This window comes from Mugil cephalus, chromosome 3 (genome assembly GCF_022458985.1).
Source record: "Mugil cephalus isolate CIBA_MC_2020 chromosome 3, CIBA_Mcephalus_1.1, whole genome shotgun sequence".
NCBI lineage: Eukaryota > Metazoa > Chordata > Actinopteri > Mugiliformes > Mugilidae > Mugil > Mugil cephalus.
The window spans coordinates 17982696-17999312 of NC_061772.1; the positions used below are offsets into that span (position 1 = coordinate 17982696).

A 16617-nucleotide genomic window follows, 5' to 3' on the forward strand; every position below is an offset into this window, starting at 1 on the left:
GAAAAGCCAGTTCGGTTCCAAAACGTTAAGACATCATTTCTCTTTATAAGCGTCCTCATTAAATCTGGTGCAACGATTATTAGAAGCGTCTGTCTGTGTGGTTTCGTGGCTGTGGCGCTGTCAACATTTTCAGTGAATTAAATGCTTTTCTAAACTAGCCGTGGATTTTCTGCCGTTATTTGTGCCAGTACTGAATTGGAAGTCTTCTCAACTTTAAAGGAGCAGCGATGGACCATGAACCATCTGCAGAAAGACCAGGCCTCTGCTCCAGACTGTGTCTCAACAATTGTTCTGAGAAGATGCTTTATTTATTTACCCATGTCCACGTCTGAGCCCAGCATCCCTCAGGCTCGGAAAACATCATGTACTGTTGTTGTTCTTAATAGGACGCAGGCCCCGAAAGTCAACGTGTTTACATAGATGTCCTTGAGATGCTAGAGAACAATTTCTAATTCCGCTGTCCGTCATGGACTTTACCAGCGCTCCATACGGTCCCGAAATCAACATCTGCAGCTTCGAGTATAAATCATCATTATTTATCTTTTGCGAGGGAATTTGTTGAAATCACAAATTTTCAAACCAAACAGAGTCTTACCAGTGTTTGCATCATCCCTTTGGAGTGAGGGATGACCACACGCAGGTCTGTCTTGCGGCTGGCGGGGAGGCTGTTCCCAGGATGTGGATGGGGCGGAGGAGATTTCGCTGCTATGATCTTCCCCAAGCTGCTTCCACCAGGTGAACCCACAAACCCGTTCACTGCACACAGGCGTGCGCAAATGTCATGGTGAGGAAACTTCCAACACAAGGACTGACTGTGCAGTGTGTGTGTGTGTGTGTGTGTGTGTGTGTGTGTGTGTCTCATCACTGTAAAAAGTAAATACTTTGCAGGGGAGATTTTCTTTTTATGAAATATCTGGTGCTTGACAACAGAGTGGTGTATTATAGTGCTACGTTCCCCGCTCCCTTAATTCAACCTGTCCACCGCTAAGCTCTGAATGCAGAATGGAGAAAGTACAGCTATATATTATACAGGAGATAATAATGAATAATTGATCTTATCTCTCTCTTGACGTTACGTAATGGCAGTGTTTCTGAGAAGGAAAGCACGAAGAGGACAGGAGTTGAGTCGGACCGTTTTTGTGTGTGTGTGGTGCCTGTGTCGGGCTGCGTCCTGCTGGGGATGGCTGCTACCATCGAGGAGTGTCATCGCTATGGGGTCTGGTGTAGGTGGGTGGTGACATGAATGCACACGAATGCAAGTTTCCCAGTAGGACGTTGTGTTGTCACAAGATGGCGAATGTTATTTATTTCTCCCGTTGGTGGTCATAATGTTGTGGCTGATCTGCGTATGTAATCTCTCAAAAAAAAAAAAAAAAAAAAAAAAAGGTGTAGGGAGGTGTTTTTGTATACTGTCTGCTGTAAGGTACATACCAGCTGGTCCAGATCCATTTTGCTGAGTCAAATCAGAACCTCCCTGCAGGCCACCTGAGCATGAGCACACACACATGCGCTGTTTGTTAGGAGCTTTTAGTGTATGTTCATTAATCATTTAAGCGTACGCCGTACATTCAGCTCTGGTTTGTGCGTCCTTTCTGTGTTTTTACTTTATTAGAAATATTTTAAATGGCACCACTGCCAGCAGCTCGTCCTTTTTCCCACGTTCCTTCGAACGTTGAACGTAGCCAAATTGCCTTTTGTCAAGTACAAGCAAGAACACACACTACTTATAGATATACAAAGCATCATCATAGATAAGAACTTGATGATTATTTATGCTTTTTCTCCTGCTTCTCAAAAACACTGCTGCGTCGGTTTAATTTGAACACTGTTGCTGTTTGTTTGGACAGCAGGTCCATCCATCCCAAAATCCGCGCACAACGTTCTTAATGTTGGTACTTTCAGCCCGGCGAGCAGTTTTACTTACCAAAGACAAATGGAAAAATCCCATCGCCTTTCCCTAGAACATTAAGGCAATGCACACCCAGCACACCTACCTGTGTTTCCAGTGCTGGGAGGTCTCTGTGGAGGGTTTCTGTGGAGGTGCGTGTGAGGTGAGGACAGTATCCCGCTATCAGCCAGAGCCGCCGTGGCTGCGGCTAGAGCCTGGGAGGTGGCCCCCCCTGCGGGGCCGTATGCCATGCTACCTGGTGCTGCATGCATGAAGTGCTGCTGTGGATGGACTGTGGACTGGGGACGGAAAAATACAATGAATATGTGCTTGATCTACATCCAGACAACTTGTCACACTGCAATCAGTCTAATATGTTATCTCTACATTGGCATTAAACCCTTATTTTGTGCAGTGGGAACATAAAGATTCAGTTAATTAAAATACACAGGTTATAAGACCGGCGGGGAAACCGATACATGAGTAAAGGGGTTTCAGGTAAAGCCCCTACAGAGAAAACGTGGGTGGGAGAAACCGGTGAGTCACAGTCCCTGAACAAATGTCTAAATATATTAAGCTGTGACCTCTGTTCAGCCCCTACTGGACGTACGCAACGAGTACTGTAACTGTATTTGAGGAATATGGGAGCTGATGAAAAACACCAAATCAGAACACGACTTACAATTTTATGAGTCTTCATCATATTGTCAAACTCCTCATTAATCTTCTTATATTTCTCCTCAGTGTTGGGGGTGAGGGTGTAGGAAGCCTCCCCATCGGGGCTGTCACAGCCTCTGTGCTCCTTCTTATTCAGGGCCTGTGTGTGAAATAATGGAAAGGAAGGAAAGAGATTGAAATTGGTCATGTGTCGGTAAAACAACCAAAAAGTAATTCCACCTGTTGTTTGGCACAAGCCTGTAAGCTGACCTCCACAACAAGGGCGTAAGCTAGCTAGCGTGTTGGTAAACTCGTTTACATCCTGTTTAATTGTACATGAACTCTCCAAACAAAAAAAGGGGGTAAAATGAGCGAGCATTTTTGTGATTAGTTTGAGCAAGTGACATTAATAATTCAAGCTGGCGTACTGTCAAAAACAGGATGCGCGTAGATCTGGTTTCTTCCCGCGTGTTGTGTGGTGGATGAGCGAGAAGGACAACGAACCACTGACTGAACACTAGAAACCAGATTTGAGTCTCAGAATGCTCAGAGTACACAGTTACTTCCCTCCCATTATGGTCATATTTACATTTAAATCCTGGTGGGTTCACTTTCTTGTCCTAAAACACCTTTAGTAGAATGTGTTGGTTGCGGTTGCTGGTGTTAGCCTCCTTATCCACCCATGTGTTGTTGTTTTTTTCCATTAAGAGGAATATCACCATCGACTTCGCAGGCAAGGTGATACACCAGCTGTTTCTATCTGACTATTTACAGGAGAATCCTTTTTTTACCGTTGAGATGTTGGTTTAATTAATTTATGTATTTAATTACCGGGGTGTCCCTCAGAATTCATAAAACAAAACGCTGCAGCACAGCATTAGCCGATACAGCACGTCAGGCTTCATTTAAACCCTGTGAAACATCTGTTTGATTCAGATTTTCAGACTTTCAGATCGGCTACACATAAAAAATAAAACAGAGATTATATCTGCACATATGAAAGACAATTAGCATGAGTCTGAATAAGGTAAACTGTCAAGTGCTCTTAAGAAACACATACCTGATTATTCTCCTTAAGTTACTAATGTGATTTTGAATATGAGCCAGATATCATCTGCCCACACAGACTCTTGAGTCTCTGTACAGTTTGTTTGACTTAATGAGGTCTGAAGCCATGTGACAGACTAAGAGCTGGTCGTGCTGATGTTGAGGGAAGCCTTCCCCTAGAGGGACACAGCTCCACATACATAACAAATTTAATCATATATATACTCACAAAAGCCTTTTAAACACAATGTACTGGAGTAAGCAAATATTTTAGAGAGCCTGAAACGACTTTTGGGTTCGGCTGGGCAAAGAGTCGGCCGTTAATGTATCCCTGAGCACCGCGGAGGATAAGCCGTCAAATTAGATTCATTAGCACAAACTCCTCTGCCCGCAGAGGGTCGTATTACTGGGGGTGGCACAGCTTAGACAAATATCTACAGCACCTCAGGAAGGCAGGTCTGGTCAGGAAAATTTGGCTTTGAATAAAAAATTAAATCTTTTAAGGTAAGAATCAGCATAAACATTGTTTATTATTACTATTATTATTATGCTTATTGTGTGATTAATATTAACAGATTTCTGGGATATTTAAAATGCTTAATAATTAGATTTAGGTAATAGTAGATATAAGTGGAACCTCAAACCACAGTGGATTAGATATATTTTAAAGAAAAAAAACCTTTGCCACTTCCCATTATAATATCTCTACATCTGCATGAACATGGGTTTATGGTTTCATAATTTCTAACTCTTGTTGAAAACAGGTGGCAGCCTCCAGGTCTGACAGATGAAGCCCATAAGGAAGAGCAAAAAAACTGTAGTTCACTGACTGACTCCAAAAGGAACAAGCTCCATGTTTAAAAGCTTTGTTTACAGCCTGGTGCAAAAATCTATTTAGGTCTCAATAGTTTTTTTCACTATTCATGATGTGTTTTTTTCTAACTCATTTGTTTATGTTTTATTAAGGTTTAAAATTCTGCATAATTATGGGCGTTCACGCTGTGAGTGAGAGTTGGGTGGGCGGGTCTCGACGTCCAGGAGGCTTTAGCTCCACCCCCACACAACTCATGGGCGGAGCAAAGCACATCCAACATGGTGACTGCGTGCCCCGCCCACTTTGGGCTTCATTTTGAGGTTCAGACTCCAAAGGGTGACGTCACGATGGGTTTGTCCATCGTATGTACAGTCAGTGGTTGAAACAGACTCATTCTGTTTAATCAGAGCTGTGACATTTTCATCCAGTTTGCGTGAAAAACGGGAGACACAGTTTATGGGCACATTTTCAACCCTGGCATCGGGTTCTCAGTCTTGAGAGCTTTTGTAGTTGTTGATAATTATTGTGTTGTGGAATAAGGTTAATAAGATAAGCTTTGTGTGGTAACGCTAAAACAATGAGCTAAAAGATACTACAACTCGATGAGTGGAATACACATAACACATAAATACACGAGGAACAATTTGAAATACTTTAATTCAACATGTGTGATGCATTATGTTGAAAACATTTACTCCCACTGTAAATAAACCGAAGCTGAGCACATAATTGGCAGAGTCAGCAGGTTTAGAAAGAGCAGGTTTAGATAATCGTTTTAGAATACGGACGGACGAATTGATGGATGTTCATTTAGAGCACCTGGACTTGGGTAGAAGAAAAAAAATTAAATCATACCAACATCATGCGAGCCACGAGGATGACATCATCTGCCTGGTATCCATCATCTCATCTCTCCTGCTCCTCATTACATTACACATCATAGCGTGAAAAGGACAGACTGACAGGCCAGCACGCCAGCCAGCTGACTGTCTGTCCACCACATGGCCTCTGCATTCCCAGACACAAGCAGTTACTCCGAGCTTTAAACACACGCTTGCACGTCTATTTTCACCACAGGCCTGAAACTCCACTTTCACAACCGGTGACCGCTCACGAAGGCGCGCGCTCAGTCCCCGTTCAGTCGAAGGTTTGCTTGTTTTCAGACCCCAGTAAACGCCAAACAACAATCTAAAAAGCCTTGTTGCTGTTTAGTTCAGGGCAAACTTAACCTATCCTTGGCATTAATCTTTTTAATATTTGGACCTTTTGTTTGAAATGTTGTCTAAATATCGTAAGGTGCATGCTTTGTTATTAGACAAAATTACTTTTTAGTAAATTACATAAAATGTAGAACTGACACACAAAAGGCAAAAGACAAAAGACAATGGAAAATTCACCTAAATGTGCAGAACACCTGCAAATATGTTACAGTGAATCAGATGCCTGGTGAGTAGTTAGAGAGGTTAAGTAGGGACGACCTGCCTACTATATGTGTTCTGTATTGAACTCTGCCTAGTTCTTTTTATAAATATACATTATTATAATTTTGCATTCAATATTAAGTTCAAATAATACACAGATACAAATATAATTTTTTTTTTTTAATTTCAAACATGTGCAACAGTAAGGTTGACTAAAAAATCTTCTGTCTCTAGTTATCTCTTTGCTAAAATGTTATGTATTTAAAGAAATTTAGGTATGTGGGGGAAAATTAAATATATATACATATATAAATGCCCCCTCAGACGCCCTGTTGAACACCTATGAATTAGACATTAATAGTCTATTTCTTGCATTAGGAGCTAAGGCCCCGCCCTTGAAGACACATATCTGCTTTATGAAAACAAGCTTAATGCAGAGTATTACTGTGATGGATAACCTCTTACGCAGGATCACGTGAAAGAACAGCAGAATATTTCTGTGTGCACAGGGGAGGTCAGAAATTGTGTTTAGATATTAATCTCTGCTGAAGGGCTAAAATCTCACGTCCATCATGTAAAAATAAACTGAGGCACAGAGCCGCTATTTAGCAGCTAATTTGGACCAGATGATCTCACTAACGCCCATTCAGCCACAACTGTCTGATTGCAATTATGCCGTTCAAAATACCTGTCATGTGCAGGTATACGCACTGCGAGCCAAGTACTTCCTAATTATACAGTTTATACATAGAGTATATACGTACATGCTGACACGACTCCAAGTACACCTTTCCGGCAATGACACAGTGAGTCAGCAGTCGTTATTAATAACTGAGAAGACGTGAGCCAAACTATGGCAGATGGAAAGTTTAGGAATCAGTTTACAATCATTCAGTTGTGTACTCTGCTTGACCTTATAACAAAAGGAGAGGGAAGACAGCCATTACATATCACAGGGTTTTATGTGTGTCTTTAAATGTCCCACAGCATGGTAATGAAGCTTTAAAGTCCTTCTTCAACTATAGCCTCCTAAGAAAAAGGTTTATTTTCTTTAGTAAGCCAACGGTGGACGTTATGAGGGGACTCAGGAGAGGAGGGTCTCAAAGGATTTGGTACAAGATCCACAGGATATATGCGTCTCCACGGGCTCTGCTTTAAACCACTACATCATGTCTGGGCACCGAGGACTATCTTAAAGCGTCTGCTAGTGGATCTGAATTGACTGCATGTCTCCTATCATCTCAAATGTCAAAGCAGGCTTTAGTGGATCTCCTGAGGCATCTGGATCACTGCCACCATGAGGCACGAGCTGCACTGCTAAGAATCTTAACATGTGAGGACGACGTCTTGTTGCTGTTGGGGCTGCATCAAAGATAAAGTAAGGGCCTAGTTTCTTGGAGTGAGTCTTTTCTAGTTGGGCGTTTGCCCTTTCGACTAAGAATAGAGAAGGCACGACGCTTGAGACGTGAGCTGACACATCTCTGGCAGAGAAGAGCTCGGCTCAGACACTTTAAAAAGCCTGCGAACACGCACTGATTTTAGTGAAGCTTCTTATCACACAGAACCAAAAACCAAACACTCTGCGCTCTATGCCACAGAGTCGGGTTTCATTGTAGTGTAGCTTTTTCTTTCTGTTACGGCTTTCATTTACGTCTGAGCTCCGCGGGCTGACATGACTCCACCGCATACCTTGGACGGCCGCCGTGTTGTTGTTGAAACTCAATTCTGCTGGACACAAACCTGTCTCAATTATTATGACAAAGGTAATCTGTCAGTGAGATTAGCTGATCAGCGCGGACTGTTTTAGCTGGCAGGCATCACTCCTGGTTTCCACCTCCACTACAGACTGAAATATGGAGAAGACCTGCCTGGTATACTTCAAAAGACAATCACTGCGCAATAAATCACCATAGAGTACATCCATGGTCATATATTGTTGGTAACCACTTACAGCATCACTACCTCTGTTAAAAGCACGAAAATAGCTCATAATATTTCATTTCAACACTGTTAAGCAACGGTAAGCACCATCTTCGATACCTCGGCCTTGCAGAAGTGGAAATCTTCTATCAGATCTGACTTCACAAGTTGTGTACTCCATTTGTCATGTTGTTACAGTGAGGTCACAAGTTCCATCTGAAGGCAGAACTAGTACGTGTCATATTAAAATCATGTTGTAATACACGGAGCGATAAAGTTACAGGGCTACTTACATAACCACGAGTCAAACGACAGCAAACAGCAGTTGAATTACAATGAAACTTGAGCGTAAAGAGAAGTACGCGCCAATCAGCCACAACATTATGACCACTGACAGGGGAAGTAAATAACCATCAATCATCTTGTGACAGCTCAGCGCTCTGCCGGGAAATGTGTGGACCTGGTGTTCGTAGACAAGTACCATGTATCTAGACCAGACCAGACACCCCCACCCCACAGCAATGACACTCCCAGCAGCCATCCCCAGCGGGATGCAGCCTGTAAACAAGAACTCAAAAAACATGAAAAACAGCACAAGGTGTTGACCTGGTCTCCAAATTAAATAGATCCTGCAAGTATCAGTGGGATGCACCAGAACAAGCCTTATCCACAGAGGACCCCTCCCCTCAACCCATAGGACCCAAAGACCCCCACTAACAACATTGTGTTGCCAGACACTGCAGGACACCCTCAGAAGTGTCCACGTCCATTCTCTTATAAGTCACATGTATTTTGGAGGCTCAAGGGAGTCCTACACAACATTATGCCTGACTGGTGTAGAGGGTATCAGTGCTAGTTAGCATCCCTTAGCAGAAACTGGTAAAAAGGACTAGTAGAAGTTCCTCAATGTAGCTCCTTCTTCTGTTCTAAAAGACTGGTGGGGAGTTCTGTTTCATATTAGAAACATTAAAGTGAAATTGTTTGGATTAACCATGCTGGTGTCCTGTTATGCACGCAGAGTGGTACTTTAACAACCCATGCACCCTGTCCAGAGAGGGGTTTCTATATGTACCAAGATGGCTTATTTCAAACACAAAACATCTGTCTCCTCTGGCTAGAATGTGTATGTTGTTGTCCTGAAAACTACTAGCAAACCACAGCTGTATGCAAGACTGTTGAAATGTGGATAAAATTACGTTTCACTGGCCAACCAATAAACCATATTTTACTGCAACTTTTAAGGTACCATGTGCAAGAGATACTTTTCAACAAAATCCTGTTCCATCAGACAATGAATCCAAAGAAGCTTTCCGGCCGTTTGTTCCTGACTTGGGGGGTGTCTGGTGTACTGTACACATAATCAAATTCATGCTTAAATGTTGCAAATTGACTGACCGATAAGTAAAACAGCTACCTCTCACTTTTCAGGATTTGGTTTAAACCAGTTTGTCTGTCTGCGTGACATTAGTGGGAATAAACAAATAAACACACCTGAAACAGGCAAATTAATTCTGGCTAATGGCTTACAGAGCTTTCACAGGTGTCTACTGTGGTTCATCACAAAAGAATAGACACAGGTTTACTCTCCAAAAACCTTATGGGCAATGTAAACTGACACTGACAATTACTGCGCCACTACTATGTCTACATACTGAATTTACACGGAGGATAGGTTCAGCATTCAGCAGCTGGTGGTTAGAGGATTTGCAGATTCGCATTTATTTTCCTGCTCATGCCTTACCCTGTATGGGCTTCAGGCTTTATTTTTCTTTTCAGTCCTGTAACTGTAATTCCCCTTGAGAAACAACGAGAGATTTACTTGGAAGGTTAAACATTTCTAGGACTCAGATTAAGGAAAACATGGCTGGACTCCCCTGAAATAAACAAGAGCAGTGAAGCCCCTCACTTTTGCAGGAAAGGAAAAGAGGCATTTTGAAAACAAACACAGTCAGTTTGGGAAGTGTAGCTTCCTTTACTGCTAATAACTGTTAGCGTTTGGTAGAACACGGCTGCGTGTGTGTGTGTGTGTGTGTGTGTGTGAGAATGAAAGCAGAGAGTTTGGCTCTAAGGAAACCAAACACACATTAGGAGCTTACATAAACAGTCAGAACGTGAGTCACGATGACCATTCATTTTAAACTGCAGTGGAAATGAGTACGTGCTGTGAGAGACAGGACAGCGCTGCTCAGGGACCCTGACACAACAATGACATCCACCGCCACACGGATGACGCTGCAGCAGCCCACGGAGAGAGTAGGCGACTGGGTCTTAACGCTGAAAACATCTATGTCTCCAGACGGCCAGTTGCGGCAGGTGTGTGTTAAAAGTTTCATGAACAGTCTTACAGATTTGGGCAAACTATAGATGCTACAAGATGGTTTAGCTATTTCTAACTAAATAATTCATGAGACCCAAACTCTTATGTTCCCAACCATTAATAACCTAAAAAATATCTAGACATTAACATTAACCATTTACTAAAACTTCTTTTCACTTATTTTTTCCAGCAATGCTAGTCTAGAAAACACCATTAAAGATCCATAGGGCCAGTGGAGATAAGGGGTTTAACCATGATATCTCAGGGTCATATCAATAAATGCTGTAATAAATACTCTTGGACGCTTTTGTGAAACATGTGAAATGCAATGAAATACACTACAACAACAAACGTGCTACATTGTTATATTTGTGAAGGTAAAACTTAGGGGTGAACAGTTAATTCATCTCAACTATTAAATAAACTATAAAATAGCCACAAAAGGAAGAGATAACAAAAAGCTCCATCTGGAACCAATATTTCAGTCAAACTGTGCTAATAAATTCATTGTTATTGGGAGCTCCCACCAAATGAACAAACTGGGTCGTGTTTCAGCTGAGGAAACAACCTCAACTGGATAGTGCTACAACCAGGGGGGACGGCTGGTGTAGATGGGATGAGAAATTTCTTTTTTCTAAATAATTTACAACTGTTTGTTTTAAGTTTTGGCAAAACCAATGGTAGAAACAGTACCAAAAGGTCAAAAAAAAAAAAAAAACACAGAGTATCTCTAAATAGGCTGGTCATTAGTTAAAATGCTGCTGGTGCCAGAGTGGGAGGAGGGAGAAGAACTTTAGCTATATTGCGGCGTTAGCATGAACGAGGTGGATTATTTCATTTCTAATCCATTTTCCTCAATGTCTGTGGAAAAGTGGGATCACATCAGCCAAACGATGTTCAAATAACTCAAAGGGACAAACCACAAAACTGTAAGTTTTGTGTTTCTTGGTTTGAAAAAAAGGACTGGCTAACGGCAAGTGTAGCCAAGAACTCACTTGTCTGTTTTCTGTGCCTGCTTTTTGGACCATATGACTATAAGGCTGCTGCTCCTCTGTCCATTACCACATAAAGTGTTGATTGGCCGTGTGTAATTCATTTTGAATACTCCCCCACTAAAAAATTTCCTTCCTTCCTTCCTTCCTTCCTTGTGTACTTGTCTTTGTTTTCTAATAATTCATCGTTCTAAAACACAACTAGTCGGTGGCACAGTGGTGTGGTAGTTGGCACGAATGGTTCTGGTTTTGATTCCATCTTCCGACTGGGGTCTTTCCGCGTAGACTTTGTTCTGTCTGTGTCTGTGTGGGTTCTCTCCGGGTCCTCCCACCGTCCAAAGACATGCTCGTTAGGTTGACTGGTGGTTCTAAATTGACTGTAGGTGTGAGTGTGAATGGCTGTTTGTCTCTCTGATGGACTGGGGACCTGTCCAGGATATGCCCTGCTTGTCACACAATGACAGCACCTCCCACCCACAACCCTCCAGAGGACGATCGGTTACAGAAAATGAATGGACCTAAAGTGCCTGGTCATCAAAAAACTGTTTCCTCGTGCCTGAATGCTCTTCTGTGATATCAAGTGACAAAAACAATAAAATATTATCTTTTCTACCATCTCATGAGTGTTAATGCAAAATAAGGTGCTGCATGCGCTGCATATTTGCATATTGCACTCACAACAGGTGAATGAACCACAAAAAGGGCTCTCTACAAAAAGGCCGTCCTGTTTGACACTATGATACTATGCAGGTACCGGTCAGACCAAAACCAAAAACAGGTTTTCTGGCACTCACCTCCACAATGTCAGAGTTGGTCCTGCTCTCGTGGGGCTCGTTGTACTCGGTGTACTTCAGCAGGACTTTGTCCATGTCGGTGCTGGCGTACTGAAACAGTTTGTTGGAGCCGTTGAAGATGATGAGGGCGATTTCACAGTCACACAGAACGCTCAGCTCATAGGCCTTCTTCATCAGGCCAAACTTCCTCTTCATGAAAGTCACCTGGAGAAGACGAAATCGGAAATCAGATCAGCCGCAACCACGGATACGATAACTGTGACCATCCAACAAACAATAGTTTACATTTCTAAACTCTAGACTTAATTCTAAGTTGCGTGTTCTTATAATTTTTCTTTTTACATTCTATTACCCAAATATGCTGAGATAGTATTTGAAACGAAGACATTCATTATTTATACAAGTAAGATGTACAGTACAATAATATGGCTGAAGCATTGTACGTGAAGAGGAAATAGTAAAGAAAGGTGAAAATGATCTCACAACTTAATATTTGCAGGACACATATTTCGCAAAAAGGAAATGAGGCAGAACGAAACTCATAACACCTGATTACACAACAGTGCCATTTTTTATTTATTATCCATGCCTCCGAAAACAAAAAATAAACTAAAAGTAGTAGAGCTGGTAATGTTTAATAGTGTCGGCATGCTGCGTGGTGCAATAACAGTAATAAGGACACACATTTGCATCATAAATATTTCCTTTCATTTAGCTGCTCTTATCAAAACAACTGATAAAGAGCCAGTAAGCACAGCGGCGTGACGGGCTACTGACACACAGTGAGCTCTAAGAGAGCAGAATCAAAATATGTCACACAGGAAGGAGAGAGGGTGAGGCGAGGGGGGTGGGGGGGTCTCACTGTGAGAGTAGAAGAGGGTGGCAATAACATGAAAATCTACTCCTTCTGGAATATTACTGAGTGGATGGGAAATGTGGGTGGGGAGGGCCACTGAGTAATGTTTCCCCTCCCTTAATGACTGCGACCAAGGTGCTAACCAGTAAAGGGAGGGGTTTGTGCACCTCAAAGTGAACCTTTCACAAAAGAAATGCAACTGAGGCATCTTAAACGGTAAGAGTCACCCCTGACAAAACCACGGTCCTCTAAACAATAAGCTAAATGCATTGTTTAGAAAGGGCTGTTTACATCCCACTCAGCCCACGGGTCACTCATGGATCACACTCCCTCATCCTTTTTTTTTTGGGTGCGTAGCTCACTCCCTGCGGTGAGTCATCTGCATTCATCTGGGTTTGTCTTCCTTCCGTCACCATGAGTTATCTAGAAGCGGACTTAGAATCTCACACACCTAAGCATTTTCCATCAACGCTGAGGATCAGGTGAATATGACGACACTTTGTCATTTACAGTGCGTAGTTTTTACTACGCTTCTACTGCTGACTGCCAGGACGCTTTGACGGGGGAGCTGCTAGTTAGAGGAACTCGCTCCCAGCATCACAGCTGTGACAAGTGATAATGAGAAGAGTGAGAAGTGAGAAATTGAGTATATGTTATTACGCTGTAGTGCCTAGTGTTTGGCAGCGCATGAACAGGGACTAATATTAATAGAGGCCCGGGTCTACCACGCCAGGAGAGACAATCCAGTGGGGTGTAAGATCCAAGCAGGCCGGACGAGAACATTACGTTATGACCACGTTAGAGGCTGGAGGTCCTAGGGTCAAAGTGGGAGACACAGTGTTTCCCCCATTGGATTTCAGAGAGACTATGGGCAGTTTTATAGTTATAGTTATAAAAAAAAACAGCATGTCTAGTAAGGCTTCTAGATCAGGGGACGTCAATGTTTTTCAGACCAAGGACCCCTAAACTGATGAGACATTAAGTAGGGACTCCCTAACTACTATATGTGTTCTATATTAAACTCAGCCGTATAAATATACGTTATTATTATTATTAGCACTTTGCATCAAAATATTACGGTAAACATACCTGGCATAACTGACATAAACATACAGATAACGTCTTCTGCCTCCTTTCATCCCTTTACTAAAATATATTAACGTGTATTTAAAGAAATTTAAATTTGTGGGGGGATATTAAAAATATATACATAAAATGTATAGTCAATCGAAGGTTTTGCGACCCCCCTGTTGAAGATCTAGATAAAGGCTATTCAAACTAAAGAGGGTTTTTAATATTAAACTGAACTTGCTGTCGTGGAAATCTTAAGCATTACAACTTTAAAACAAGGCCGATTTCCTCATCACATTAACAGTTTTTGCTGGACAGTGTGTTGGTTCTTAAACACCGCCTACAAGTCAAAACCAGACAGTATGTTGAGTTAAACATGTGCAGCCTGGTGACTTATAGCTGCTTCCCACTTTCAGCTTCCTCGAATGTTTTCACTCAGAAAACCGTTACGTACAGTGCACTGGCAGCACTGAGGCCTTTTCAATTTGTAGTACAGACAGATCCCTTGGACACCTACATGCTCTGCATGAGTACGTAGCGGGTGGGAAGCTCATCATTAATTTAGTTTCTAAATGTGTGAGGGGCGGGGAAGGCCTCAACCAAGTTCATGGAAAAAGTAAAGAAAAGCTCACACACTGTAGGGCACTCAGCCAAGCTCATCACCGCTCCAGTTAAATGCAATCAGATGCAACCAGGTTCAAGTTCAATCAAGAACATTTGAACAGATTGCCGAAACATTTGGGTCAGTAGCAACTCTTATATGCTCATTACGATAACGAGATTTAATAATGGCTAAATGAACGCCACAACTGTCAACCATGATTCACTGCCTGCCTTTTGTTTCAGGTGTTTTAATATTACGTCCTTTACTGAAGTATGAAATGAAATTATACTCGCTATTCTTTGAGCATGATTTGCAAATACGTTTCTGTGAAAAGAAAATGACAAACGTCCACACTGTTCCTCTTTTAGACTGTGTGCGGCTCCTGATAGGCGGTGCATCTTTCCACTATAGTAATGCGACCGCCACATTCTTCACAACGTGTTATAAAAAAAAAAACAACTGCTAAAAACTCTTGATGTGCTTGACAGATAAAATAAAGACACAAGCCAACTTCCTAAAATAGAGTACGAGCACCTAAATATACGGCAGTGATAGAGGACACAAGACAACTAAAGCAGTGTCTATCTATATAAAAAAAAAATGCTTGGCCAAGACAACCAAACATCAAATATAAACATCATCCTAGATATTTATTTTCCAGCCACATCCCTATTTCCAGAGCTTGCGCCTTCTTTCCAGACAGGCTGGTATTTGTTGTGCTGTTGGGGGTGATATATATAGAGGAGACAGACAGAGAGGGATTCCAGTGGGCAACAGTGTGGCTGCGTAAGGAGACGTGAGGAAAGAAGGCCACTGTGTGTCCCTTGCACTGACCCACCCTGCTAATGATAGGGTGCTGTCCGAACCCAGCTAACCCCAAATTACTGCCCTCGCCACTGGCTGTGACCGCTGCACTCTCAAAAGCAAAAAAAAAAAGGCTCGGAGGAACCTTTAGGGAGCTCTTTAGATCGGAACCTGAAGTTTTTTTTGGGCGAGGTGTAAACTGCGTTCGTGAACCCCGTCAACACCACTCGCACATGCAAATGCTAGTTTGCCTCTCTGCAGGACTGTATCGGTTCCAGCCAGTGGGATGCTAGAATAAATGCACGCTGTGAGAGCGTGTTTACCAGGATCCAGGGATGACATCAACTCACTGGATATCTTGAAAACTAAACACGAACAAACAATCCCCAAAACTGCAGCTGTGTTTTCTTAAAGCAAAAATGCGCAGTATTTGCAAGTACTAGTTAGGAATTTCTAAAGTGCGGCCAACACCTTGTGCACATACGGTCCTTATACGCTGTTATTTGTACAGGGAAAAAAACACAAAACGACACATAATCGTACAATCACAACGGGCAAGAAGAAGAAAAGGGAAAAAGAAGAAGTAGAAGACACTAACCTGCCGGTTCCTCTCGTCCACTATCCGGGTGATCTGAATCTTCTTCCTCCCCATTGCCAAGGCGACGTCCACTAACGGCTGGAGAAGAGTATCAGTGGGTTCCACGTAGTTAAGAGTTCAACGGACAGTCCTTAACACATAGTCCCGCTGTGAGTGACCGTTACTCCAGCATCAGCTTGGCATGGCTTGCTGAAAGGCAGAGAGGCAGACAGAATCTGAATGTCATTCAGCTGTCACAGCACGCACAGTGACATACTCTGTTTTTGCGCCGCTGACAGATTCAAATGCCTGCATGAATTATGTAGTGCAAGTTAAAATGAGCATCGCTAAACAGAGAGACACGGACCCCTCCGCGGTCAGGATTATCTACAGGCTGAAGCTAATATCAGGAACTCACTTCAGTGCATGAAGATAATGACTAACGGTAAACACAACATGTTGTCGGGGACACAAACATCGCTTTTCTTAACTATTTCAAATAGCACGTTGTTACATGTGTCAGCTCCTTTGGGATTAATGAGTCACTCTTGCAAAGAGTCTTTTCTCCTCAGCGTTCAGTTACAGTAACACGCTGCCTCTTTTTCTGCTGACAGCAAGGAGCTCAACCGCACCGTGGACACAGAGACCACAAGCGTTCACAAACCAAGGAGAAGCAGGACTCCGTAGTCCAGTACCAAGGGCGCAAACCTTCACCGGCTTCCCACTCACTGCCAGATGTTGCTGGTTGGAAGGAACGTCCGAGCCAAGAACTACACTTGAGATTACATTTGCATTTCAAAGTCTTTCCAGCTTCTTCTTTCAAACCGAGCCTGTGATCATCAGATTCACGTTAAA

The 16617-nt window shown here is 42.5% G+C and overlaps 1 protein-coding gene across 3 annotated transcripts in view; it reads right to left on the minus strand.

Annotated features, from left to right (window-relative positions):
- The window catches only part of LOC125005883 (myocyte-specific enhancer factor 2A-like), a 43307-nt gene that overhangs the window by 7130 nt on the left and 19560 nt on the right, over window positions 1–16617 (minus strand). For 2 of the 3 annotated variants that reach the window (XM_047581525.1, XM_047581526.1), the window contains 6 exons: window positions 15784–15972; window positions 11851–12054; window positions 2571–2705; window positions 1995–2187; window positions 1432–1485; window positions 596–756 (listed from right to left, as the gene is read on the minus strand). In XM_047581525.1, the coding sequence (XP_047437481.1) occupies window positions 596–756; window positions 1432–1485; window positions 1995–2187; window positions 2571–2705; window positions 11851–12054; window positions 15784–15837 (801 nt within the window). In that variant the 5' untranslated portion in view covers window positions 15838–15972. The remainder of the gene's footprint in view (window positions 1–595; window positions 757–1431; window positions 1486–1994; window positions 2188–2570; window positions 2706–11850; window positions 12055–15783; window positions 15973–16617) is intronic. The other variant, XM_047581527.1, reaches the window with a different exon arrangement.